Below are 21,700 nucleotides of genomic sequence, written 5' to 3'. Positions count from 1 at the left end.
CATGCTCCAACAAAACCAGATTATTTGTTTATAATTAAGGCTGCAGCCACCGCATGCTTCATTTGAGCTTTTAATAAAATATATTTTATAATATGCAGTGTAATAACAGAAACTTAGTGATGCAGCTAATATTGGGATGTCAACACTGTTTTATTGTAATAGTGAGAAAATATGTCCATTATTCGAAAACTACTGGAAAGGTATTCTATATTTGATTTGATACAATTCACTTTTGGCACTATTCAATACATATACCATATGGACTAAAAAATTATTATTCGCACACTCCTACTGTATGCTTTATGCTTTCATAGAGCCATCTGGTTCTCTAGCATGATTGTCATCAAGCTTATTGCCAGTGTTGCTCAAATGGCCAATGAAACTTCTTGAGCAATTCCTATAGAACGCTCTGAAGCTAGCATATACTACTTACAAGGTTTTGCTTTCTGTATCATTTGCACATATTTTTATCCCATAGGAATAAGCAGTATATCCCGTCAGAATAAGCACATTCACATTATGCACACACCAAATGGAGGACGCACATGTACCTGCTATAAGCTCACTTACCTTCGATCCAGAGAGTGCCATGTCAAGTTCTGTAATTACTGCAACACAAGTCACTTCGCTATCATGTCCACACAGAGTCTGAAATGGCTTGTTGGGAAGGAAACTCCCCGATCCCTGCAGAAAAAAAACACTAACATGTTGATTCTGGAACAGAGTACAATGAAATCCATATTACCAGTACAAGAGCCTCAGAAGTACAATACTGTCAACATACTGTCAATACTGTCAATACTTCCTTTAATATGAACATGAAGGCATGAAGGAAGCCTGCTGTTTGCCAAATCAGAATGTTTGTTTAACAGAAATGCAGTAAACATTCTGTAATTGACATCAAATATTTTCCCCTTGTGATTTGAATTTCCTTCCATAATATTCAAAATAATTTACAATATACTTGCAACATACATTCACAACACAGCTATGCAGCTGAGGGAGGGATAGGGGTGGCATACAACTGGAGAAAATGATCCCATGGTGGTCCACAAAAGCAATTTCTTTAATAAGTGGAAGCAATATGTCAAAATTATGAAAAAGGTGCCCATGAAAATCAAGTCACTTACAGTATAAGCATGTGAAATAAGACAGAAGTTGCTCTCCCTTTTTGTTGGAGGATGGGTAGCTGCAAAATGGGCTTTGAAGGACACTGTAGTGAAGCACTTCAAATTCTTTTTCACTATCCTACAATTATTTATAATGCATGCAGAACACAGTATAGAAGCATTCTCTCATTCTTCCTCTATCAGAATGCAGTCGCTGCAACCGAAAATCTAACCCATGATCTCATGCTTGGCATGACTCCAGCCACCGAGTTCTTGCCACCGAGCAACATGCTGACAGAAGACCCCAAACTATTCATCTTATTGGATATGCAGATTTCAGTTTAACAGAACTCTGTTCTAAAAGGAGCCTACTGTATTTTCTGAAATGTGTAGTCTAGTTCGGACCACATTATAACCTATGAGGTACAGCTGCTTGGATTCCTCAGCACGTAGCTCAGGAAAATGGCATGAAACAAGATTCCTAGCTCACCAATTGGTTTAGCTCCCAGATGATGCAAGTAGTATCCCGAGAGCCAGTCATGAGATACATTCCACAGCTGTCTGTTGCGAGGCTTGTGACCACATCTACACAAAAAGAAGACAACACAAATAAAATATGAGGCAGCACTAAAGATAGAGCTGCCTTTAGAGAAAGTACAGTGTCCCAAACAGAATCTAACCTAAACTAAGCCAATAGTAACCAGGTACAGCTGACTCGCATTCATTCAATCTCCTCAGGATACAAATGTTTGTCTCAATTACTACTTAAATCATCTTGAATACCATCCAACACAAACCTAATTTAAACAAACAACTCACTTTTAATTCACTTGTGTTAATTAAACTCCTTGGCACCACAGATATTTGTAGAAATATATGCAATCAAATCAAATATCATTCACCACAATCGTATAATTTATGGGCATGAACATGCAAAAGCGCGTTTTTCACCTCCGCCTATTAAGCACAAATAAAGCAAAGTAAACACACGCACAAAATAGATGAAAAATATTAGAAACTTTTCTGTTATTTGGCAACTGTCATATGCTCCATAGCTGTACACATTTGACTGACTTGTTGACACATGACACAAAAAAGCTTTTAACCTAAACTTTTTATCGGAGCCATGTTTTCAGCTTCCACAACTCTGCAAATGTCTTAATTTATCTTTTCTTCCTTTTATTTTAGTAATATTTTTCCAGTTTTTTCTGACAGTGGGAAGCTGTGTTTTTATGTGCTCCTTTGCATGAGGAAGCAAGAAGTCCAAGTTAACCAAAAAGTACTATTTCAGTTAAGCCATGCTGAAATGAATTGAAAACACTGTCGGTCAACACAAATATTGAGATACACGAACTGGCCAACACTACGGATGACAAAACAGATTTATTACTAACTGCCTGTAGTGTGTTGACATTACCAACCTTTGTGCAAAATCACATGTGCCACCTGCTTTGAACGCAATAGGCTGTAGGCACGCACACTGTTGTCCCAATGGCCTCCAGAAACAAGGAACTTGCCATCTGAGCTTAGCACAAACAGGCGGCTGTGCACCTTGGCCCCCGGCTGGAACACTCCTGCCAACTTCTTAGCAGTCCTGAAATGAAGTATTTTGATTAAATTAATTTCAATATGACAAAAGTAATACTGTTTTAATTAACTGATACATCTTTAACATTGCAGATGCAGCACCACCTGGACGTTGCCGCATGGTAACAGTGTGTGCAACATCCCACAGGTGCTGCCTCAACTATCTAACTGCAGCAGGCCTCTGTTAATTCGATCCCAGCTGAAGGCCCTGGCCAGCGTCTGAGTATTTCTTTCGTTATTTTGATCCTAAAATAGGCCTTTGCCAGATAGTTCGATCTTGAGCAATCAGCTTGCACATGCTTGACCTCTATGGTGACCACAATAGCGACCACTTTAGTGGTAGCGTCTGTGTCGGCAGAGCTTAGGGGAAAGTAAATGCATTGAACGCAAAGTCATCTCCCGTCGAAAATGCCTATTTTTAGCTTGACCTAGGAACGTTTTCAAGTAATAACTGTAGCTCACAATGTCTGATTACACTATTTACCTGATTCTAATATGCACTTTCGTTTTTCTCGAGAAAGCTTGGGTGAAAATTTCCTGCGCCGTGCAATCAGACACGATTGCAAAACCGCCTTTGTGGAGTTTATATGCTTTACCCTGTAACAGCGATGTACCGTGGCAAAGGTAACTTTAAAACTCATGCGAGGAACCTGACTTTTGGAAATCAACCCCCACTGAGCAACACATATTAGACGCTCGGCCATTTCTTTGCTAAAACATCAGGTGCGCGTTCGGTTTATACTTTGTTTAAGCACTTTAATGTCAGTTATATGTTTGTTTTCTACTTTGTACACATGGAAAGTGGGTGCCTGTTTGATTTAGAAACACGTTAGAATGAGGAAAATACAACAGCCAAATGAATCGACAAGGTGTTTTAGAGTTTTTTTTTGCATCTTGTTTCATTCGACCGGTCAGATAATTCCATCAGCTTCGCTGGTCCTATCAGGCTCAAATTAACGGACGTTGACTGTATTTAAAAGCGGTGACAAAACTCAGAGAAATGTTTACAAGCTTGCAAGTAATGTCACTTATCAACAGTACTGCCTGTAACTGTCCGTAAGATACCTACCACTGGCAGCAATACTACTTAATCACAAGTGACTAGTATAGGCTGACTGAGAAATTCTATCTTTACCAACATGGCACACAACACAGATGATGGGGCCAGATGCTCAAAAAGAGGCAGTGCACCAATCATGGGCTTGGATAGTGTAACGATTCTATTCCAATGCTATTCCTTCTTGCACTTGTTCATGGATCCGAGTGGAAATTTGCCTACATTATCACCATGACCAACCAGCTATGAACGGTGATCAGAAATAGAATCAACAGGAACTGAATCGCACAAAAGGAATCCTTACATTCAAATTCCATAAAATGATTAATTTTTCATATTGCCCGATAAATGGGAAAGTTTTGCAACTCCTTCCATGTAAAACAATCCATCATTGACTGTATTTATGGGCCTAAAAGGTCAAATTTTAATAGAACAAAATTTCAATATAACAAAGCAAATTTCCAATTTTACTGACTTTGTTATACAGTTGCAGGCCTCTACAACAAACACCTCTGCAATGAAATGACCGGTATAATGAAAGAATAAATTTGTCTCGGTTCTATTGTGAGTGGTGCGGTATCCAACTTTTACAACAAAGTGACCTGTATAATGATTTCGAAGGCCCCAAGGGCTTCGTTATGAAGGCAGTTGATGGCATCGGGGTTTAACTGTGCCTCCTCTTTCAGCTACAAGAAAAGGCAGTTCTGAGAAGTGGTGATTGATCTTACTTGGTGTTTTGGATGTTTGGATCCCGCTCAAAGGTGAAATAGTTAGGATAAGACCGGGTTCTGTCGTAGGGCAGCCAGCCATGAACCCCAAGTGAGCCATCACAACCTATGGTGACCAAAGTGTCCATGAGGCCATGTTGCATGAAGGAACGTGCTGGCGATCGTGGGATGTTCACATGCACAACTGGACAGCTCAGTGGGGCCTGTAATGGTAACAAGAATCAGTACAACACATAGAGTTAAAGCAGAAGTGGTAATCCTGCATTGATCAATACAGCGAACAATTTAAAGCACACAAAAAAAAAAAAAAAACAGGAAGCGATTCGCGAGCAGACGCTGCTCCAGAAATATAGTATTTTTGCCCGAAAGGCAAAGCATTGATTGTGATAGCAAATTACTGGACAGCTATATGAAGTAGGGTTAGTAGTTTTTAGTAGGGTTAAAGAGGCAGTTACGTTTAAGTTATTCATTAAGATTCCACTCTATATAACTAGCAACACCACTTGTTTTTCTACAACATGTAAAATGCTTACATCCACTACATAGGCCTTGAGGTTTTGCAGGAACAAGAAGAGGTTTGGGGGCTTAGTGTCAGACTTGGTCATTCGTAGCATGGCTCCCTCATAGGTAAGCCTTCTCGGATGAGGTTCCTGCAAGAGATAGAACTTTTTAAGTCACATGCTCAAATAATTATCACATAAAAAAAATGCACTGACTTGGATATTGTGTTCATTTCATGCGCACCATACTGTACTGATTACTTTGTAAAGACACACTTGGTAATAAACATTGCGTAATGTTCACTTTGTCCACATTCCCACTGTTGCCACTGACTTTCCTAAACACAATTTAACAGTGAAAATCGAGGCACAAGAAATCATTTCATTATGTCTGTAAAAAATAAATGCACCTATTTTTCATATGACTTGTGTTTTGGAAGCAACACACACATGCGTGTGAGCGAATAGCCCCACTTCGAAACAAAATTATGTAGTGCACACAACTTCGTGCTGATTATATCACGACAAAATTTTTGAAAAATTTGCAAATTAACAAACCGGTTGGTGCTTTGACAAGTCCAGTCAGCAAAACACTGCAGAGCAACACAATGCATATCTGCGCTGCCAAACTCCACAAAGTCACAACTAAAGTGCTTTCTTTCCCCATTTCTGCCCTTGTTTTGTGTTACGATTAGCATTGGACATGTAGCTTGTGAGCAGACCTTTAGCAGCTGGCAAGGCGTCTGGCCAAAGTTGTTGATGATTCCCTCTGTAGCTTCTCGCTGGACAGGGTCTTTGATCGCATCCAGGTCCACAGCCCCTGCGAAGCACAGAAACGACACTTAATTTCAACTGGCCACGAAAGAATCACTGTTAGAAGAATACTAAGTTGAAGTTTTATTAGTAAGTTAAACTTCTGCAATAGCAAAACGACAACTCTTATAATGAGAGAAGGCTTTGTAAGCCATAAAAAATGCAAGAACTAAAGATGAGTAACAAAACCACACTGAGGTTTCCATACCATCTTGCCATGCCGTCATAAATTCTAACATCTGTTTGGGTGCCAAAACTACCCAAATATGAGAATATAACTTGAAATCTGTGAAGTAGCAGTCACATATTGGTGCTGAGGTTCTAGCGTGAAGTTTAACAAAAGAAACTTCAGCCTTCATTTTCTCTAGTAATAATTAAACCTTTTCCTCCAAATGAATAAAATAATTTTTAAAGAATACCAGTTTAAGCTCATATTTGTAGTGCTCTTTAGCGTTCCTTTAGAAAAGGAACCTCCAGGTATGAACACCAACCTTCATACGAGACGTAGTAAAAGACATTCAGGGCTTCAGCAGCTGCGGGGCCCTTCTGTTTGTAGCCAAAGATGAGGTCGATCCAGTCATGCAAGTGGAGGGATACATACTCCGATTCCTGTTAGAAAGAAGGTAGGATTAAAGCAGCACTGTGACAAAGGCACATCAAGCACCACTATGAGTGACAAGACTATTTACGAAAGATTGTTAATAAACACAAAAAAGCACAAGAAGTATTTATGTTGAAAGGTCTTTCAGCAAGGCAGAGTTATCATAAACATCTCCAAGCAAAAGGCTCTCCCACATTTTATGCCCACCACAGCTGAAAAAGAAATCACATTCTTATTCAACTGAAATTTGCATAAGACATATTGTCTGGATTTATGATCAGTATACAGCAAGCTTGAGTGATCTCATCAGTCAAAAGCTTTACTGACAAGACCATACTACGTGTTTCCTGCTGCTGTCCTCTGCATTTCATATCCAATGTTCCCTCGTGCCTACCACAGCCTTTTGTATAGCTCCACTCTACAGTACCAACATGATCAGCAAGAGTGACTGTGTGCCAAAGGAAGCAAAAGTTTATATCTAGGGGTGTGTGAATAAAGTAATTTCCGAGGCAGAATCAAATATGAATTAAATATAGTGCTAGAAGCTAACCGAATGGAATAGTACCAGAAACTAATCGAATCAAATTGAATACTTTTCGAATAATGAAGAGCCATTCTTACCTAAATGTGGTTGAGCGCAAGGAAACACGAGGACAAGGACACACAGGCGTTTCTCGCCATCAATTTTCAGATCCCAGTATGTCAACAACGTTAGGAAGTTTTTGACATTACAAAAGCATGCGACGTATCCCATTATGTGTCAGAAATTCCAAGTATTGCTCACTTGTAAAGGCAGGTCCATTATTGGACACGATGACAAATGGCAGTCCATGCTGCACAAATGCTATACCCAATGCTGTGATAACAGCATCTGCTGATGTTGATACCGATGGACACACTTCGACTAATCTTGAATAGGTGTCAACAATGACGAGAAATGTATGTCCCAAGAATGGGTCCCCAAAGTCAATGTGAAGCCTTGACCAAGACCTCTGTGGAAATGGCCAGAGTGTGTGTTGAATGCGTTGAGGTGTGCGCTAGTACGCTTGGCATATGGCACAACCCTTTACGCTCTTGACAATGTCACCATCAATCCCTGGCCACCAGTTTCAATGCCAGGATGTCTAGCATGAAGAGTCAGGACTTTGGCCTGCAGAGATTTTGGGATGACAACTTTGAAACCCCACAGCAAGCAACCTTCATGGAGGTTGCGTTCACTGCTCCTTGCTGTAAATGGATTGCTCCCTGATCTGACTGGAAGCCCTCCTACTCTTCGCAGGAGAGCAAGAACTATGGGACTCAGGAGTGGATCATTTTTTGTAGCCTGTGCTACAACAGCTGGTGACAAGAGTCCCGAATATGCTTGTTCAAGCATGAAGATTTCAGCAGGTGCAAGCAGATGAACGATGTTTGTTGGCAGCGGTAACCTACTGGGGGCATCAGCATGACCCAAGTCCAGACCAGGCTTGTACATGATCTTGTACTTGTAAGCAGAAAGCTTCAATGCCCATCTGACTAGTTGTGCTGAAGCTTGAACAGGAACGGGCTTGTCAGCACTCAACAATCCCAGTAGTGGTTTATGATCCGCATAAGTAGCGAAAGGAATTCTCCATTGGTACTGGTGGAACTTTTCAATGCCAAATACGAAGGCTAGCGCCTCTTTGTCAATTTGGCTGTAGTTTTGCTATGCATGAGACAAACTTCTGGATGCAAAGGCAATGGGCAGTTCTTGACCATCAGCTTCTCAATGTACCAGACTGCTCCAATCCCATATGGAGGTGCATCAGAACTGAGACACAGTGGCTTCTCTTCATCGAAATGTACTAGGACCGAAGCTGATGTTACCAGCTGCTTCACAGTAGTGAATGCACCTTCTTGCTCTTTTCCCCAAATGCACTTTTTCTCTTTCACGAGAAGCGAATGCAGAGGGTGGAGGCATCCAGAAATGTTTGGAAGGAAACGCCTGTAGAAATTCACAAGCTCCCAAAAGCTTTGGAGTTCCTTGACACAAGGTGCAAGTGCCTGAAGGATTGTAGACACCTTGCTCAAGATTGGAGATAGCCCTTCTCTGCTTATGATGTGCCCCAGGTACTTCACCTGTGGCACAACATAAGCTACACTTGTTGAACTTCAACTTGAGTCCAACATCACGAAGTCGAGAGAGAACAGCACTAAGGTTGCGAAGGTGCTGTGGATCAATCAGGCCAGTGACAAGAATGTCAACAAAATATACCGCAACATGTGGCAGTCCTCTAAAAAGGTTCTCCATTTCTCTTTGGAACAAGGCTGGTGCAGACGAAACGCCAAAAGGAAGACATCTATATTAAAATAGCCCCATATGTGTGGAAATAGAAACATACTTTCTAAAGTCTTTATCAAGAACTATTTGCTGGTAGGCATCCCTCAGATCTAGTTTGGTGAACTTTTCACCCCCAGACAGCATTCCCAAAGGTCCTCAATTCTCCGAATTGGGTACTTTTTCAACATGGCCACAGGGTTAACAGTAATCTTGAAATCTACGCAAGTTCTGACGCGGCCATCCTTCTTAGCCACTGGAACAATAGGTGCATCCCAAGCTGAATAGGCAACTGGCTCGAGAATGCCCTCCCTCTGTAGGCGCTGAAGCTCTTGCGACACCTCATCCTTCAGGGCAAAGGGCAAGGGATGTGGCTTGAAAAACTTGGGTACCGTACATTACGGAACAGGAATTGTGGCTTTTGGGCCCTTGAAATTTCCAGGGCTCTGTTCAAGTACCTCAGGAAATGCTTGAATAATGTCCTTAACATCAGAAACAGCATGAACATCTGCTTCTCGGAAAGCAATGTCAATGTCCAGTTCTTGAATTTAATTGCGACTTAGCAGTGTTGGTGAACTTTCCCCAGTCAGGAACAAAGGTAGGACAGCTTTTCTGTTGTGGAACTGTACTGCGACATCTGCTTTGCCTTCAACTTGTGTGAGCTTGCCCGAGCAGCTTCGCAGGAGCACATCTGATGGCGTGACAGCCACCGGCAGTAGTAGCTCTTGAAGACGTGTATCTGCAATGACAGAAACGCTCGCACTGGTATCCAGCTTCATATGGAGCGGCTTGCCACAAAGGCTGATGGCCACGGTGAAAGGCTGCGAAGGTTAGATGGTGTAGACTTGCCACATGTCAAACACATTGGCAGGTGCGTTGTTGTCAACAGTGTTGACTTGGTGCATTCCACTTGAAGTTTTAGAGCTGGAGGCACGAAGCCGTGTAGTTTTGTAGACTTGCCCTTCCACGGCAAAGCGTGTTTTCTCGTTGAGCTTCACAATTCAGCCATGTTTCCTTGCTTTTGGCTGTAGTTGCACATACTGCCCATGTTCTTGCACTTGGTCGCCAGGTGTTCCGCACCGCAGCGGTAGCATGAGACACGCCCCTTTGATGCCACAATCTTATGCATAGGTAGTGAACTTCTGCTGGAACTGGCTATCTCACCGGCATCTTTCTTCGCAGCTTCCATGGCAAGTGCAGTTTTCACGGCGCATTTGTATGTAAGGTCTGTTTTCTCGAGCAGCCTCGTCTGCACAGCTGTGCTGTTGATGCCGCACACGATACGGTCCCTGAACATATTGCCAAGCTCAGTTCCAAAGTTGCAATATTACTTTTGAGTGACACCACGAAGTTACTGACGAACTTGCCCTTTACGCGAATGCGCGTGTTGACAGCTGAGATGGCTTAGGGCAGTGATGGTCACCCTGAGCAGAAATTATTTTTTTGCAAGGTTTAGTTTTGCGGCTGGGCAGGTTTAATGAGATCCCGGAAAGAAGCATATGTCTTCTGCCCACAGCAACTAAAGAAGACTGACTACTTTTTTTCTGCTGCAATGTCACTGGTGATGAAGAAAGCTTCAAGGTGTTCAATGTAGCAGGGCCACGCATCTCTGTCTCCTCCATCGAATGCTTCGAGGTTGCCGAACACTGGCATGACAAAGTTCTGTTGCGTTGAATTCACTAGACGAACGATGAACTCACATGCGTATAAGTGGGCATAGAAGGATGATACACTTGAAGAAACTTGAATGAAAAACTTGAATGCTTTTTACCTCATTGCCACTTGTTACGAGTGTAGCCAAGCAGTTCCGAGAGGCGGACCGACTGCAGTCGCCGTCAAATGTTACGCCCAATGAACAGAAACCAACAACACGCACTGCATCACGATTGTACACTCGGGATCCTGCATGCAACTGATCCAGTGTTTATTTTCTCCGCCTTTACAGGGTGGCGCAAGTGGCACCACGTAACGGATAGCCATCAAAAACGAAACCATAACACGCTGCATATTATGAAGCATTGTTTGTCGAGAGAACAAATCGAGCATTAAAAGCAAGCAGGCAGTTTATTCAGATAATCAGGAGTCAGGTGTCATTGGTGAGATCGAATGGTAGTGGTTTAGCCAGAATGGCCTGGCTCCCTCAGTGGCATATACTGTGCTCCACTAAGTAACTTCTCATGTTTTATATGTAATTTAGAGCACAGTTGGCGAATTGAAGTAATTGAAAGCTATTTGAAAAACATTCGTCTTTATACGAATAGTGATTATTATATTTTTCTGCCTATAACCTGCACCGTCAATTACAACTGTCCGGAAAAAAAAAAAGACAACTGGGTATATAACATGCGGAAATAACTGCTTACAACAATGCTCAAATCTTTCCAAAAACAGTCTCCCTTCACAAATGCATGGCTGAACCACGTCATATTTTCAGCCAGTAGCACTGTTCCCCCCATCTTTGGTGATGCTGATAAAGCTAGGTTCACACAACAGACGTGATTGTGGACAAATCAGTCACGTCACATGAATCAGATCACTTCGAAGCTAGCATTTACATGACAGAGGATGACAAAGTAGATGGAGCAGCCCTCGCATGGGCAACAGCGATGGAGGAAATGCAAACGAGCTGAAAATACCTAACGGAGATTTGGCTCTCTGCCGTATCGCGAAGGGCTTCACACGGCATGCTGCTGTGAAGCCACACCTCAAGGCAAAATTTGAATATAACCTGCACCCTCGACTTTAATATTAAATTTTTAAAATTCTCGGTACAGGTTATAAGCACAAAGATATGGTTTTTGATTTGAAGACTGAATTGAATAGAGCAATATTCAATTTGTTATTTGAAAGTTTCCAATATTGGCATACCTCATTATTTAATGTCCTTACATTTGTTCATTTCACTGCTTATTCGTGACCAAACTCAAGCATGCGTATGGGTCAAACAAGAATAAACTGAGAATCATTGCTATATGCTGTATACGAGGTGGTTTTACATATGCAAGTCAGTATACAGCTTGCCTGCACACAGATCTAGCTGAAATGTTTTAACACTTTAAGAGAAGGGGCTGCTTCATGATTGAACACTGCTTTGCATGTTGCGCCTGACGGCATAAGGGTTACAACTGTAGTGTTGTGCAAGTTGTCACTGCTACATTCAACTACCTATGGTCCCATGGATGCACGGCTTGGCCCGTAATTTTACACATTTGCTTACAGCACTGAAATGGCGCGATTTCGATGATGGTACACAAACATTTGCTGCAATCAAAACTGCTCCAAGCAATATGAAAACTGAAACACTGTCTATGTAAGACAGTAAGACAGTTTCCAGCATGCGGACACTCAGTGCAATGCTCTAGAGAAGTGCACTCGGCTGTGTACATGCCATCACCTTTAAAAGGAGCCCTGCAAAACCTCTAGCTCCTTCATATCTTTCACCTGTTTCCCTCTCGTTACCTTAATTAAAGCACACTGACTGCACTCTATGCTGAATGTATAACAACCAGTATCTTCACTCAGCTGCACATACTCACATGGTGCTTTTTCTTGCTTCCTTTATTCCTGATACATCTGTGAATGTGCTCCGCCCACCTACTTATTAAAAAACGTGCCAATAGCAGCTATCACCATGAATGATGCCACAGCATACATGACAGCTCAAAAGTATTCCTGGCACGAAACCAGGGTTTGCCAGGGTTTGCTATGCTTGCATGCAGCATGCTATATTAGGTCACCCTCAAGCAAACCCACTAGCAGCATGAGATGAAAGCAATAGTGTATATGCTGTTATCAGTAAAAAGTAAGCTCAGCTGCTTGGTAGCAAGAGAAACATATCCTTCACATCACAGCACTCTTGGTATCCTTCGGAACCGAATGCTAAGCTAGTCATATTAAAGAAGCATGTAACTAATTGAGTGTCATGTGCTGGAGCTAATCCACGCCATGATTACTGGGTTGACAGCAACAAACTTCAGAATATAATAAACAAGATTTCTGAAATAGGTCCTGCCTTCTGTGACAGATGAGGCGAAAAATATTCTTTGAAATAAATTCATATCACAGACTCACCAAAGCTTTCCTGTGCTTGTAGATGAAGTCCTCAGGAGAAGTCGCCCAAGCAGGGAGCCTGACATCATCCACCTGTTCCTTCGTTCCCTGTAGCCGCCCCAGATCGAATGCTGAGGAAACACGGAGAGGGAGCAATGTACTTTCAAGCAATGTAAATAACAACCTGCCTTCTCCATGACCAGATGCGCACGCACAGTACCCTAGCAGTGAGCGCTGGAAACAATTTGTATGGCGTTGGCGGTTCGTGGAGCCAAACGACATGTGCACATGGGATAGCACAGGCAGCCTGCAGCACAGTCGATGTGGGGGCGAACTCATTGCTGCCGCAGTGCTGACGAGGTGGTATTCAAGAAAGTGCTTTGTAGAAATTCTAGCTGTTTGCGACAATATTCAGTCTAAGTGCCGTCACAATATAGGTCAACATGACACCAATGCTGACAAGAAGTCAACCTAACATCAACAGCTACACTCAGCCAACTGCAGTTGGCTGACCATGTCACTGAAAGACATAATGTCCCACTTGGACAGCACCAATACAGTAAAACCTCGTTATAACGAAACAGGATATAACGAACTAATGGATATAACGAAGCAATTGTGATTCCCCTTGAAATTCCAATAGATTCCCACGTATTACAAACCTTGTTTTAACTAAGCTAAAGTTTCCTCGCAATGGGTATAATTATTAAAGGGAAAATCAGACATCCACCCATTCGTAGCAATTGCTACAAAGGAAACCTACCTTCAACTCTGAGGCCTTTCTTTCGAGGAACCCGTATGGGTTTCCTTTGTAGCAATTGCTACAAATGGGTGGATGTATGATTTTCCCTTTATTAATTACTTCTCTCCACCTTATGGGTTTCCGCAGAACTACTATGTCAATGGGTATAATGCACCTTTCTTTACGGCGCAGCTCTTTGGCGCCCATTCTTGCGTTTTGTGGCACCGTCATGCCTTGCCATAACCAGCTCTGTAGCAGGGGCTAGTGCACTGCTCTAGCTGTGTGCGCTCCTGGCGCCATTCTGGCAACAACTAGCATGAAAAATAATTCACTCAACTAAAGGACTTCTGCAAATAATACAGCAGGATCCTGGAATACCTTCTATAAGAAAGCCTCAGCTGTCACATAGCACGAAGACAATGAAAAACTGTGAGTGAAAGGACTTGCAACAGTAGGTTCACGTCTTTCTTGCACATGGTGTTGAGTTTACTACAGTGTGACATTTTGACACCATATAGCATACACTCAGTGAACAACAGCTGTTGCCTCAGAGATCTAGGTGCACAAAGTCACATCTTTTACTTTTCTTATTGTTCTTTTGCATGATTTGACATGTCACACACATGAGTATTTATACAAAATCTCACAAACCAATGCAAACATAAACTTACTATTGTGAGCAACATTTTGCATAATTACACATCTCTGAGGCATCTATAAGACACATAAGAGGCTTCAGACAAAAGGTTTCATTGCAAGGCATAAAGCACAGGTGTGGGAACATACCATTCATGTTTGTTAAGAATTCTGGTAGATAGAAGAACTCTGGAATGAGCTCTTTAACATCGTTGGGACTTTCCATGAGCATCTTCCATGTGGCTTCCACAGAGTGGAATTGCCGGTCTGCCACATCAAACCTGGTCAAGAAAATTAAAGAAAAGCATATAATCACCAATCTTTTGATGTTCTTGATGCTGTTTCATGACTAAAACTAAAAAAAATGGTATACAACTAAATGTGTCGCTACTAGGGCTTCAGTACAGATTTAATTTCGGGATTACATAAGCACCCTTCAATATGGCTAGGAGAATGACAAAGGCAAACAACAGCACAGGCATTCAGCGGAACATAAGAAAAATGCATAGTCCAAAACTGGAACGCACTGCGAAATTGTGCAGTGATAACTACATTTGAAATTTGCTAGGGCACGTAGCCGGGCTAGTTGGTTTGGGTTCACAGTAGACACGGAGCAGCACAATACAACAGGGACCAAGAACGAGAAGACAAAGCACTGTGTATGTGTGTTCTCATTCTTGGTCCCTGTCGTATTACGCTGCTCCATGTCTACTACATTTGAAAAAAATTACTATGTATTGTCTCAGCTAACTAAAATCGAAGTAAATGTTTGCAATCAGGGTAAACAGGAATCTAAATTTTCGAAATTTACTAACCTTATTATACCTAACTGAAATCAAACTAGACTAATATATGAAATTGTCTAGTTTGTTTTGCCACCAAATAAAGGGTCTGCTTGCCAATAATCCAGAACATTGTTATCTTTCCCAATTCAAGCTGACACATTTAGAGGTCAAAGATGTAAGTGGTAGCTGAAAAACTGCAGATAGTGTGGATAGTGATAGTGCAGCTACCTAATGCCTAGAGCTTGGATCCCAAGTTGGTCACTTGAAATGAATGTGTTTCAGGCATGTAACACAACGTGATCCACTTGAAATGACGTCTTATCGTAATTACTCATTATGATGATCATTGTCCATTACAACTATGACAATGGTATATGTTCACAAAATCAGACCAGATACTCCTATAACAAAGTATGGCTATAGTGACTGAATCTTAAACTTTTCTGTCAATGCTATGGCTGGACTGCACAACACCATTGCCTTGGTTGGTGGTTTTAAGTGTAACGTGTTAGCTAGACTTAGTTACTTAAACTGAATTCTGCACTAACAAGAAGCTTTGGTCAAATACAATCATTACAGGAGGAGTTCACAGTGTAGATGAGAGGTTAATTTGGGGTAAGCTCTGAACCTATGCTGTGTAAAAAGGCACAGAAAGGACTAAAACAACTGTACTTGTTTGAGGGCGGTAGTAGACCCTTTCTACATATGTAGTTTGTCCTTGCTTGTTTTTTTATTGTACTAATAGTATAACATTCTGAATTGTTGAAATGAACAAACACTTATCAGGTTCCTTTTGTCACATTTTCTTACACCCTTGTCCTTTCTGTATGAAGTCATCTACTCTTAGAGGAAACACCGCAGAAGTATGTATTAACTTCTGAGGTTTTACATGCCAGAACCACAATAGATTATGAGACATGGTGTAGTGGGGGGCTTCAGATTAATTTTGATTGCCTGGTAACATGCACCCAATGCACAGTACGCAGATGTCTTTGCATTTCACCCCCCATAGAAATGTGGTTGCTGCAGCCAAGATTTGATCTCGCGAATTTGAGCTTAGCAGCGCTATGCCAAAGCAACTACACCACCATGGCAGATCTACAGAAGTGTTAAACCCAGTATAACATCAACATTCTCCCTTCATTTACAAAAAAAAAAAAATTCTAACGTGATGCCCAATGTGGTTATCTATCAAACGACAGCGTGATTAGTAGGCCTTCATCTTAAATTTAGGCTTTTTTAAGCACATGGTACTGCCCATAAGGGTAAAGAACTTTAGCCTCCCTGTAAATGTATGCCAGTCTATGTAATACCGGGTTACTGAAAAAGTTTGCGTCAATGGCAAACTAAGCATATTTTGCACAGCTGCTGGTATAAGGAGTCCACAGTGAAGCGATTGTTAACTTTCAGTCTGTTTTTCTTGATTTCCTTTGACAAGAACATCCACATAACAAAACCATTTCCAGCACATTGCGGTTTCCAGCACATTACTGCCATCCACGACTTCAGTAATCTGGTAATCCGTAAAGGGAAAAAGTTTGCAGACAAGCTAAAGCTCTCTAGTTCCTGTAAGTTTACAGTGCTACTTACAATGTTACACTGTTACTTACAGTGTAAGTGTTGCAACATTGCTCCCTGTATAATTAACGAGGTCGAACATAATGCGACAAAGAAAATTGTTTTCTTTTTTTTACAATTTCCTATGAATTGGCCCTAATAACTATAAGCTCAGCATAAACTGTGGAGACTTCACCTGCCACTCTGCAACTCAATGTGGAGGGAAGTGAATGGCTCCAGGCGCACTAGGTAGTGCAGGACGCCTGCTGAGTTGGAATAGTGGGTGCCGTAATGGAACTTCTCCACTGTGCCAGTGATGTCCACAAAGCTGTCAAACCTGCAAAGGATGCAGCACGAGCATCCAGTTTTATTTCTGGCTACACGCTCAATACAGCAACAACAAGGAGTAACTTTGCACTAAAAATTGTGCATCTTCTTCTACTAAAACAATAAATGTTCTCTCAAAACTACAATAAACAGCCTTTGCCTGGCTACGAGTACCTTTAAGGGGAAGCCGGCACACAGCCTCTGTTGTGAAAGAACCAGAACAGTACGAGAAAGCCAGGAGATGTATGCGCCATGTAAACGGCTGGTAGATCAAAAAAGAGCGGCTCCTACATGCAGATTGAAGCACAATAGGTTGCGCAATGCTCCCCTTGAACAACAATGTGGAAAACTAAATATTCCTGAACTCTCGCTTTAATTTTTAAACTATTAATGAACAAAACGCCGTCATGAATTTTGGCGTTCCCATTTAGAACCTAACTATATTTGGCAAACACAGTTTCAAACACTTAACAACTGTCACAGTAAAAGTAAGAGGCTGAAGGCTAACCTAGCTAATTTGTTAACTTACTTGGCCTTGACCACCTCAATGTTCTTTGGGTTGACGATGCCAATTGGACGTGACAGGTCTCGGTAAATGGAAGGGCTGTCGAAGTCTAGCTTGGGAGAGGTGTAGTCTGCCAGTACCCAGGGAAACTGAAATAGAATAATGAGGTGTTCAGCAGCACCAGGTTATGCCTGCCACACACAGTTAATTAGTAAAACTGGCTTCAGCACCGTTTTTTTTGTTTTGCTATGCTACTGGCATGACTGCACATGTCATTTAGTGCTTGTCATTAATTCAAAAATTTAATAGATAGTGTAGCCAGCAAGCATGGTGCGAATACAAAATGCTTTGGTCTACAAAAAAAAATATAGACAGAGAGAAAAGAAAGAAAATATCGCTACCATTTATGTACCTGAGAAAGGTTGAATAATTGGCACATAGCTGGAAAATCAGATACAGATGAACCATTTATCACGATCCCAGATATAATGTCCCATCGGTTGTAATGACCACATTACAGTGCATTTATGATTTTCTGACCTTGTCTATTAAAACTGCTTCCAGATATAACAAATATTTTTGAATCATCATACTGTTATGATGAATGATTTGAACCCGGTCAAGGTATAGAGAGGAAGCACGCAAAGTACCAATTAACCCTTTCGCTGTCACGGACGTACCAGTACGTCATCGCGCCTCCCCCCCACAGTGTCACTGACGTACCGGTACGTTCTCTATCGTGCATTCAAAATTTCGCGCCAGAGCGCAAAGCTGGCGCTCCTGCATTGGCCACGCTATCTGTTGACTCTTTCTACAAGTTCGTACACTCGCCACGACCTGTGTTACTCCATGTATTGAAGAGTACAGCGTGATTGCCACTCCCCACTTTCTTTTTGCTGAGTGGCGCGGTGGCTCCGTGTTCTCTGTATCATGCGTCGCGCGCATGTGCTTATGGGTTCAAGGGTTGTTCTGCCATCTCCGCTGGTTTGAAGGTTTTTATTTTTCTTCTGTTGGTGTGCCTGCTACGGCGCGTCAAGTTCAGGCGCACGTGCCGTTGCCTCTCCAAAAAGAGTGACTCGTTGCTGCTTTCGCTCTCTCGCCGCACCCTCGCTTCCGACTTGCAGCAGTAAACGTAAAGCCCTTCGAACTTTGTTTAGCCTTTTTCCATCTCCCTCTGTCTTCTTGATCGCAACGTCCCATTGCTCTCCGTTGTGCGGGCGACTGAAAGCGCATCCTCCCTGCGCGTGGTTACTTTCGGATGGCTCAGCGCGCGGGACCTTCGTCTGCTCATTGGAGCAGTGGCTCAATTCCGATTCAGAATACGAGCCGAGCTCGGATTCGGACTCGGACAGTCGCATGCGAGGAAGAGGGTTCCGCATCGTCAGATTCGGATGTTGAACGGATTTTATAGTCAGGCTGATGATGATGTTTACTAACAACAGCTGCAGAACACTGAAATGTGCATATTGCATTGACTATGTTATTTGCATACCAATCATAATCAAAAATAAATTGCTACGTTCATTCCCTGTTATGCTCGTTCCCTGAAACCAAGCCGACACTGGGGTTGCGTCACGGTCAGAAAGGTCCGACAGCGAAAGGGTTAAAGCATGGAAGTGTGACCAAACTGGGTGCATGGCAGTGCACGGCCTGCTCCAGTCCAACCGTGATGATAATAGCTGAAATGAGCGAGTGAGCAAATGCCACACGTGGATCTTGGAAGCCACAAAGAAGGCCACTCGCTTTCAAGGCATGCCTCCAGGGAGAGGGCGTACAGCATAAACAGCACAGCGCAGGGCAGGCACCGGCGCACGTGCACTATGCCCATTTGAATTATTTGCAATGACTACGTATGTCTCTCCACCATGGGAACAATGGCCACTCAAACGTTCCTGTCATTACTGTCTATATTCACACAACCCGAGTACTCAAGAATGCTGCAACATCCGCTGCTTCCACGGATTGTTGCAAAAAATTGGCGGTTACTACACCGTAGCAGATCACAGTTCGGTGGCACTTCGTTTACGTGTTGCCGATTGCTGATAACACTTCATGGTCATGTTCTACCCATCAAACATCACACTTTTTTCATCCGAAGCGGCATAGAAACGTAATTTTACGGTTCTTCTGCGGCTGATGCACAGTTGTAATGCCTGAGACTATGATGTTCGAGACCTTCACAGAATAGCAGCATGCCGCAGTAAGTTATCGAAGTTTGCACTTCCGGCCAACTAGGATGCATCACTCTTTTGCACAGAATACAGTCATGTTCCGCTGGTAGTACAATATATCACAAGCTCTCAAATAGCAAATGGCTGCTATGCTTGCAGTTTCAAAATGACAGGTGATAAAAAACCACGGAGAAAGCAGCATTTGAGGAGAGGAATCTGCTAGGCTACATCAGCGCACGCGGGCAGCCCGATAAAGTCATGGTTGGATAAGGAGGAGATGCAGTTTTCACTGCAGCACGACAAACGATGTGTCGGGCGCGTTGCCATCGTTTGCATGTTCTTCTATAGATGCGCCACAGAAAAATTGTGATAACATCTCGTATATTGTAAGTTTTCACAGATTTCGTTATGTAACGTCAATAATTACAATTGGCGGACATTTCAGCAGCAGCTGACATGTTGGTAAGGTATAAAGTTTTCTCAAATTATTTTTCTTTTCAGTGCCTTTTTAAACGCAAGGCCTCCATACTCAAAGCCTGGAAGGGCACAACCTCATTAGGCATGCTTTGTGCTTGTGTTGTGTAGGTGCGTGACACGGTGCGGTGGTTGGAAAGGACAAGAAGCAGACGACAAGTAGTGCGCGCGCCGAGGTGAATTCCGTGCTGGATGGAAAACGACACCGCCCAAGAGCGTCCGGCATGTGAACATGAGGCACAAGAAAAGAAACTAAAAGAGAAAAGGCCAATCCAATCAGAAGAGACCACGGAGCTTCAAGCAGCCAATGAGCAAACTATGAATCGACCAGAGCGGGAGAAAAAGCGAGGTGCGCTGGCAGAAGGGGGAGATGCAGGGAGAGTTCCAGGAAGGGACGCCAGGAGAAAGTCGGCCACCTAACCGGGAGTTGAAGACAGGCTGTCGGGTTCCAGACCCAAGCCATCAGGACTTCACCCGACCGGGGCCTCCTGCCAACCCGTTCCTGTGCGTCGCCACTCTACCCAATCGTGAACTGCTGCTCGAGGCCGGCGAGCTTCTTTGCCCGTGGGCAGAACGAGAGCAATCTCCACGTCGAGACTACTATTATGCGCCCTTGCAGTCGTGGTCAGCCCGGACTCGCATACTGTTAACATCATCCTAGCCCTAAGTGCGTTTCTTGCCGTGATGCCTCTTTGAGTGTTTATTTTATGTTTTTATCCTCTTTCTAGTTTTATTAAAAGATTTTGTGTATGTTTTTGAAACAAACAGCTTTGTCCTCAACTGGGTTCTCGGAGGCTCCGCCTCCAAGAACCGTCTGAACCTTTAAACAAAAGAACCTGCATCACAGTGTTATAGTGCCTGGATGAACTGTTCTGCAGCTATTTGATGAGGTGAAAACTAAAACTTAATGAACAGCTGTTCAGCTTGCCAACGTCAATCTCAACACTAATGCTGTACAGTATGTCAAAGAAAGAGCATGTTGTCTACAGTAAATGAGTGTGGTAAACACCTGTCAACAGCAGGCCCGGCTATTTGCCTAATTAGATAATAATATTCAAGAAATTCTGCTTTAATTTTTTTTTCTCTGGTTTTGGCACAAGTCACTAGTCTACAATGCCAAAATCCATGGCCTACACTACCTGTAGGCTTCAATTTTCGACACCTGCCATCATGTAACGCTGCCAACGTTTCAGTGTATATACACAGGGATTGGTGAAGGCACAAAAATCTATGCCTGACTTTTGAAGGCCGTTATATGGACCATAAACAAATTCCGTATAGTACACAGTGGGTATCAATTAGTGCTCCTATGAATGAACACTGCTGGGACACTATGCAGTGAAGTTTGCTTGCTCAACTTACAACAGGGTACTGGCTGAGGTCGTTGTAGGTACGTCCTGCAATGGTGTTGAGGTGCATGAGGTACTCAAAGTTGGAGATCTCCCGGTTCACCCAGCGCTGGGTGAGGCCGGATGCACGGAGCAGCTCTGCCGGTGAGCGTGTTCCAGACGAGTAGAGCAGGTTGGGTGGGTGCAAGGCCACCACCCGGCCAAATATCTTGTTTCGAGTCTGCACAGTCATAAACAAGGAACAAAAGAAAGTTGCTGATCAGTTAGCAGAAGTTTCAAAATTTGGTATTCTATTTATGCATCCTATGAAATCCACATGGTTTATGTCTCATGCTTGTGAAACCTAACTGTTAAAGATGGAATAAATAAATTAAGGTAAATTATGGGTGTTTTACATGCCAAAACCACGATCT

At 42.7% G+C, this 21,700-nt stretch overlaps 1 protein-coding gene across 3 annotated transcripts in view; it reads right to left on the bottom strand.

Moving 5' to 3' along the window:
• Positions 1-21,700, bottom strand: part of LOC135918570 (neurobeachin-like protein 1) — a 135,541-nt gene that overhangs the window by 14,365 nt on the left and 99,476 nt on the right. For all 3 annotated transcript variants that reach the window (XM_065452182.2, XM_065452183.2, XM_065452184.2), the window contains 12 exons: positions 21,301-21,507; positions 17,318-17,442; positions 16,658-16,798; positions 14,270-14,400; positions 12,763-12,872; positions 6,286-6,403; positions 5,704-5,801; positions 5,015-5,131; positions 4,482-4,684; positions 2,531-2,703; positions 1,600-1,694; positions 571-684 (listed from right to left, as the gene is read on the bottom strand). In XM_065452182.2, the coding sequence (XP_065308254.2) occupies positions 571-684; positions 1,600-1,694; positions 2,531-2,703; positions 4,482-4,684; positions 5,015-5,131; positions 5,704-5,801; positions 6,286-6,403; positions 12,763-12,872; positions 14,270-14,400; positions 16,658-16,798; positions 17,318-17,442; positions 21,301-21,507 (1,632 nt within the window). The remainder of the gene's footprint in view (positions 1-570; positions 685-1,599; positions 1,695-2,530; positions 2,704-4,481; positions 4,685-5,014; positions 5,132-5,703; positions 5,802-6,285; positions 6,404-12,762; positions 12,873-14,269; positions 14,401-16,657; positions 16,799-17,317; positions 17,443-21,300; positions 21,508-21,700) is intronic.

The sequence above is a fragment of the Dermacentor albipictus genome, chromosome 1, assembly GCF_038994185.2.
Source record: "Dermacentor albipictus isolate Rhodes 1998 colony chromosome 1, USDA_Dalb.pri_finalv2, whole genome shotgun sequence".
Taxonomy (NCBI): Eukaryota; Metazoa; Arthropoda; class Arachnida; order Ixodida; family Ixodidae; genus Dermacentor; species Dermacentor albipictus.
This window is presented reverse-complemented; position numbering and strand designations above follow the sequence as displayed.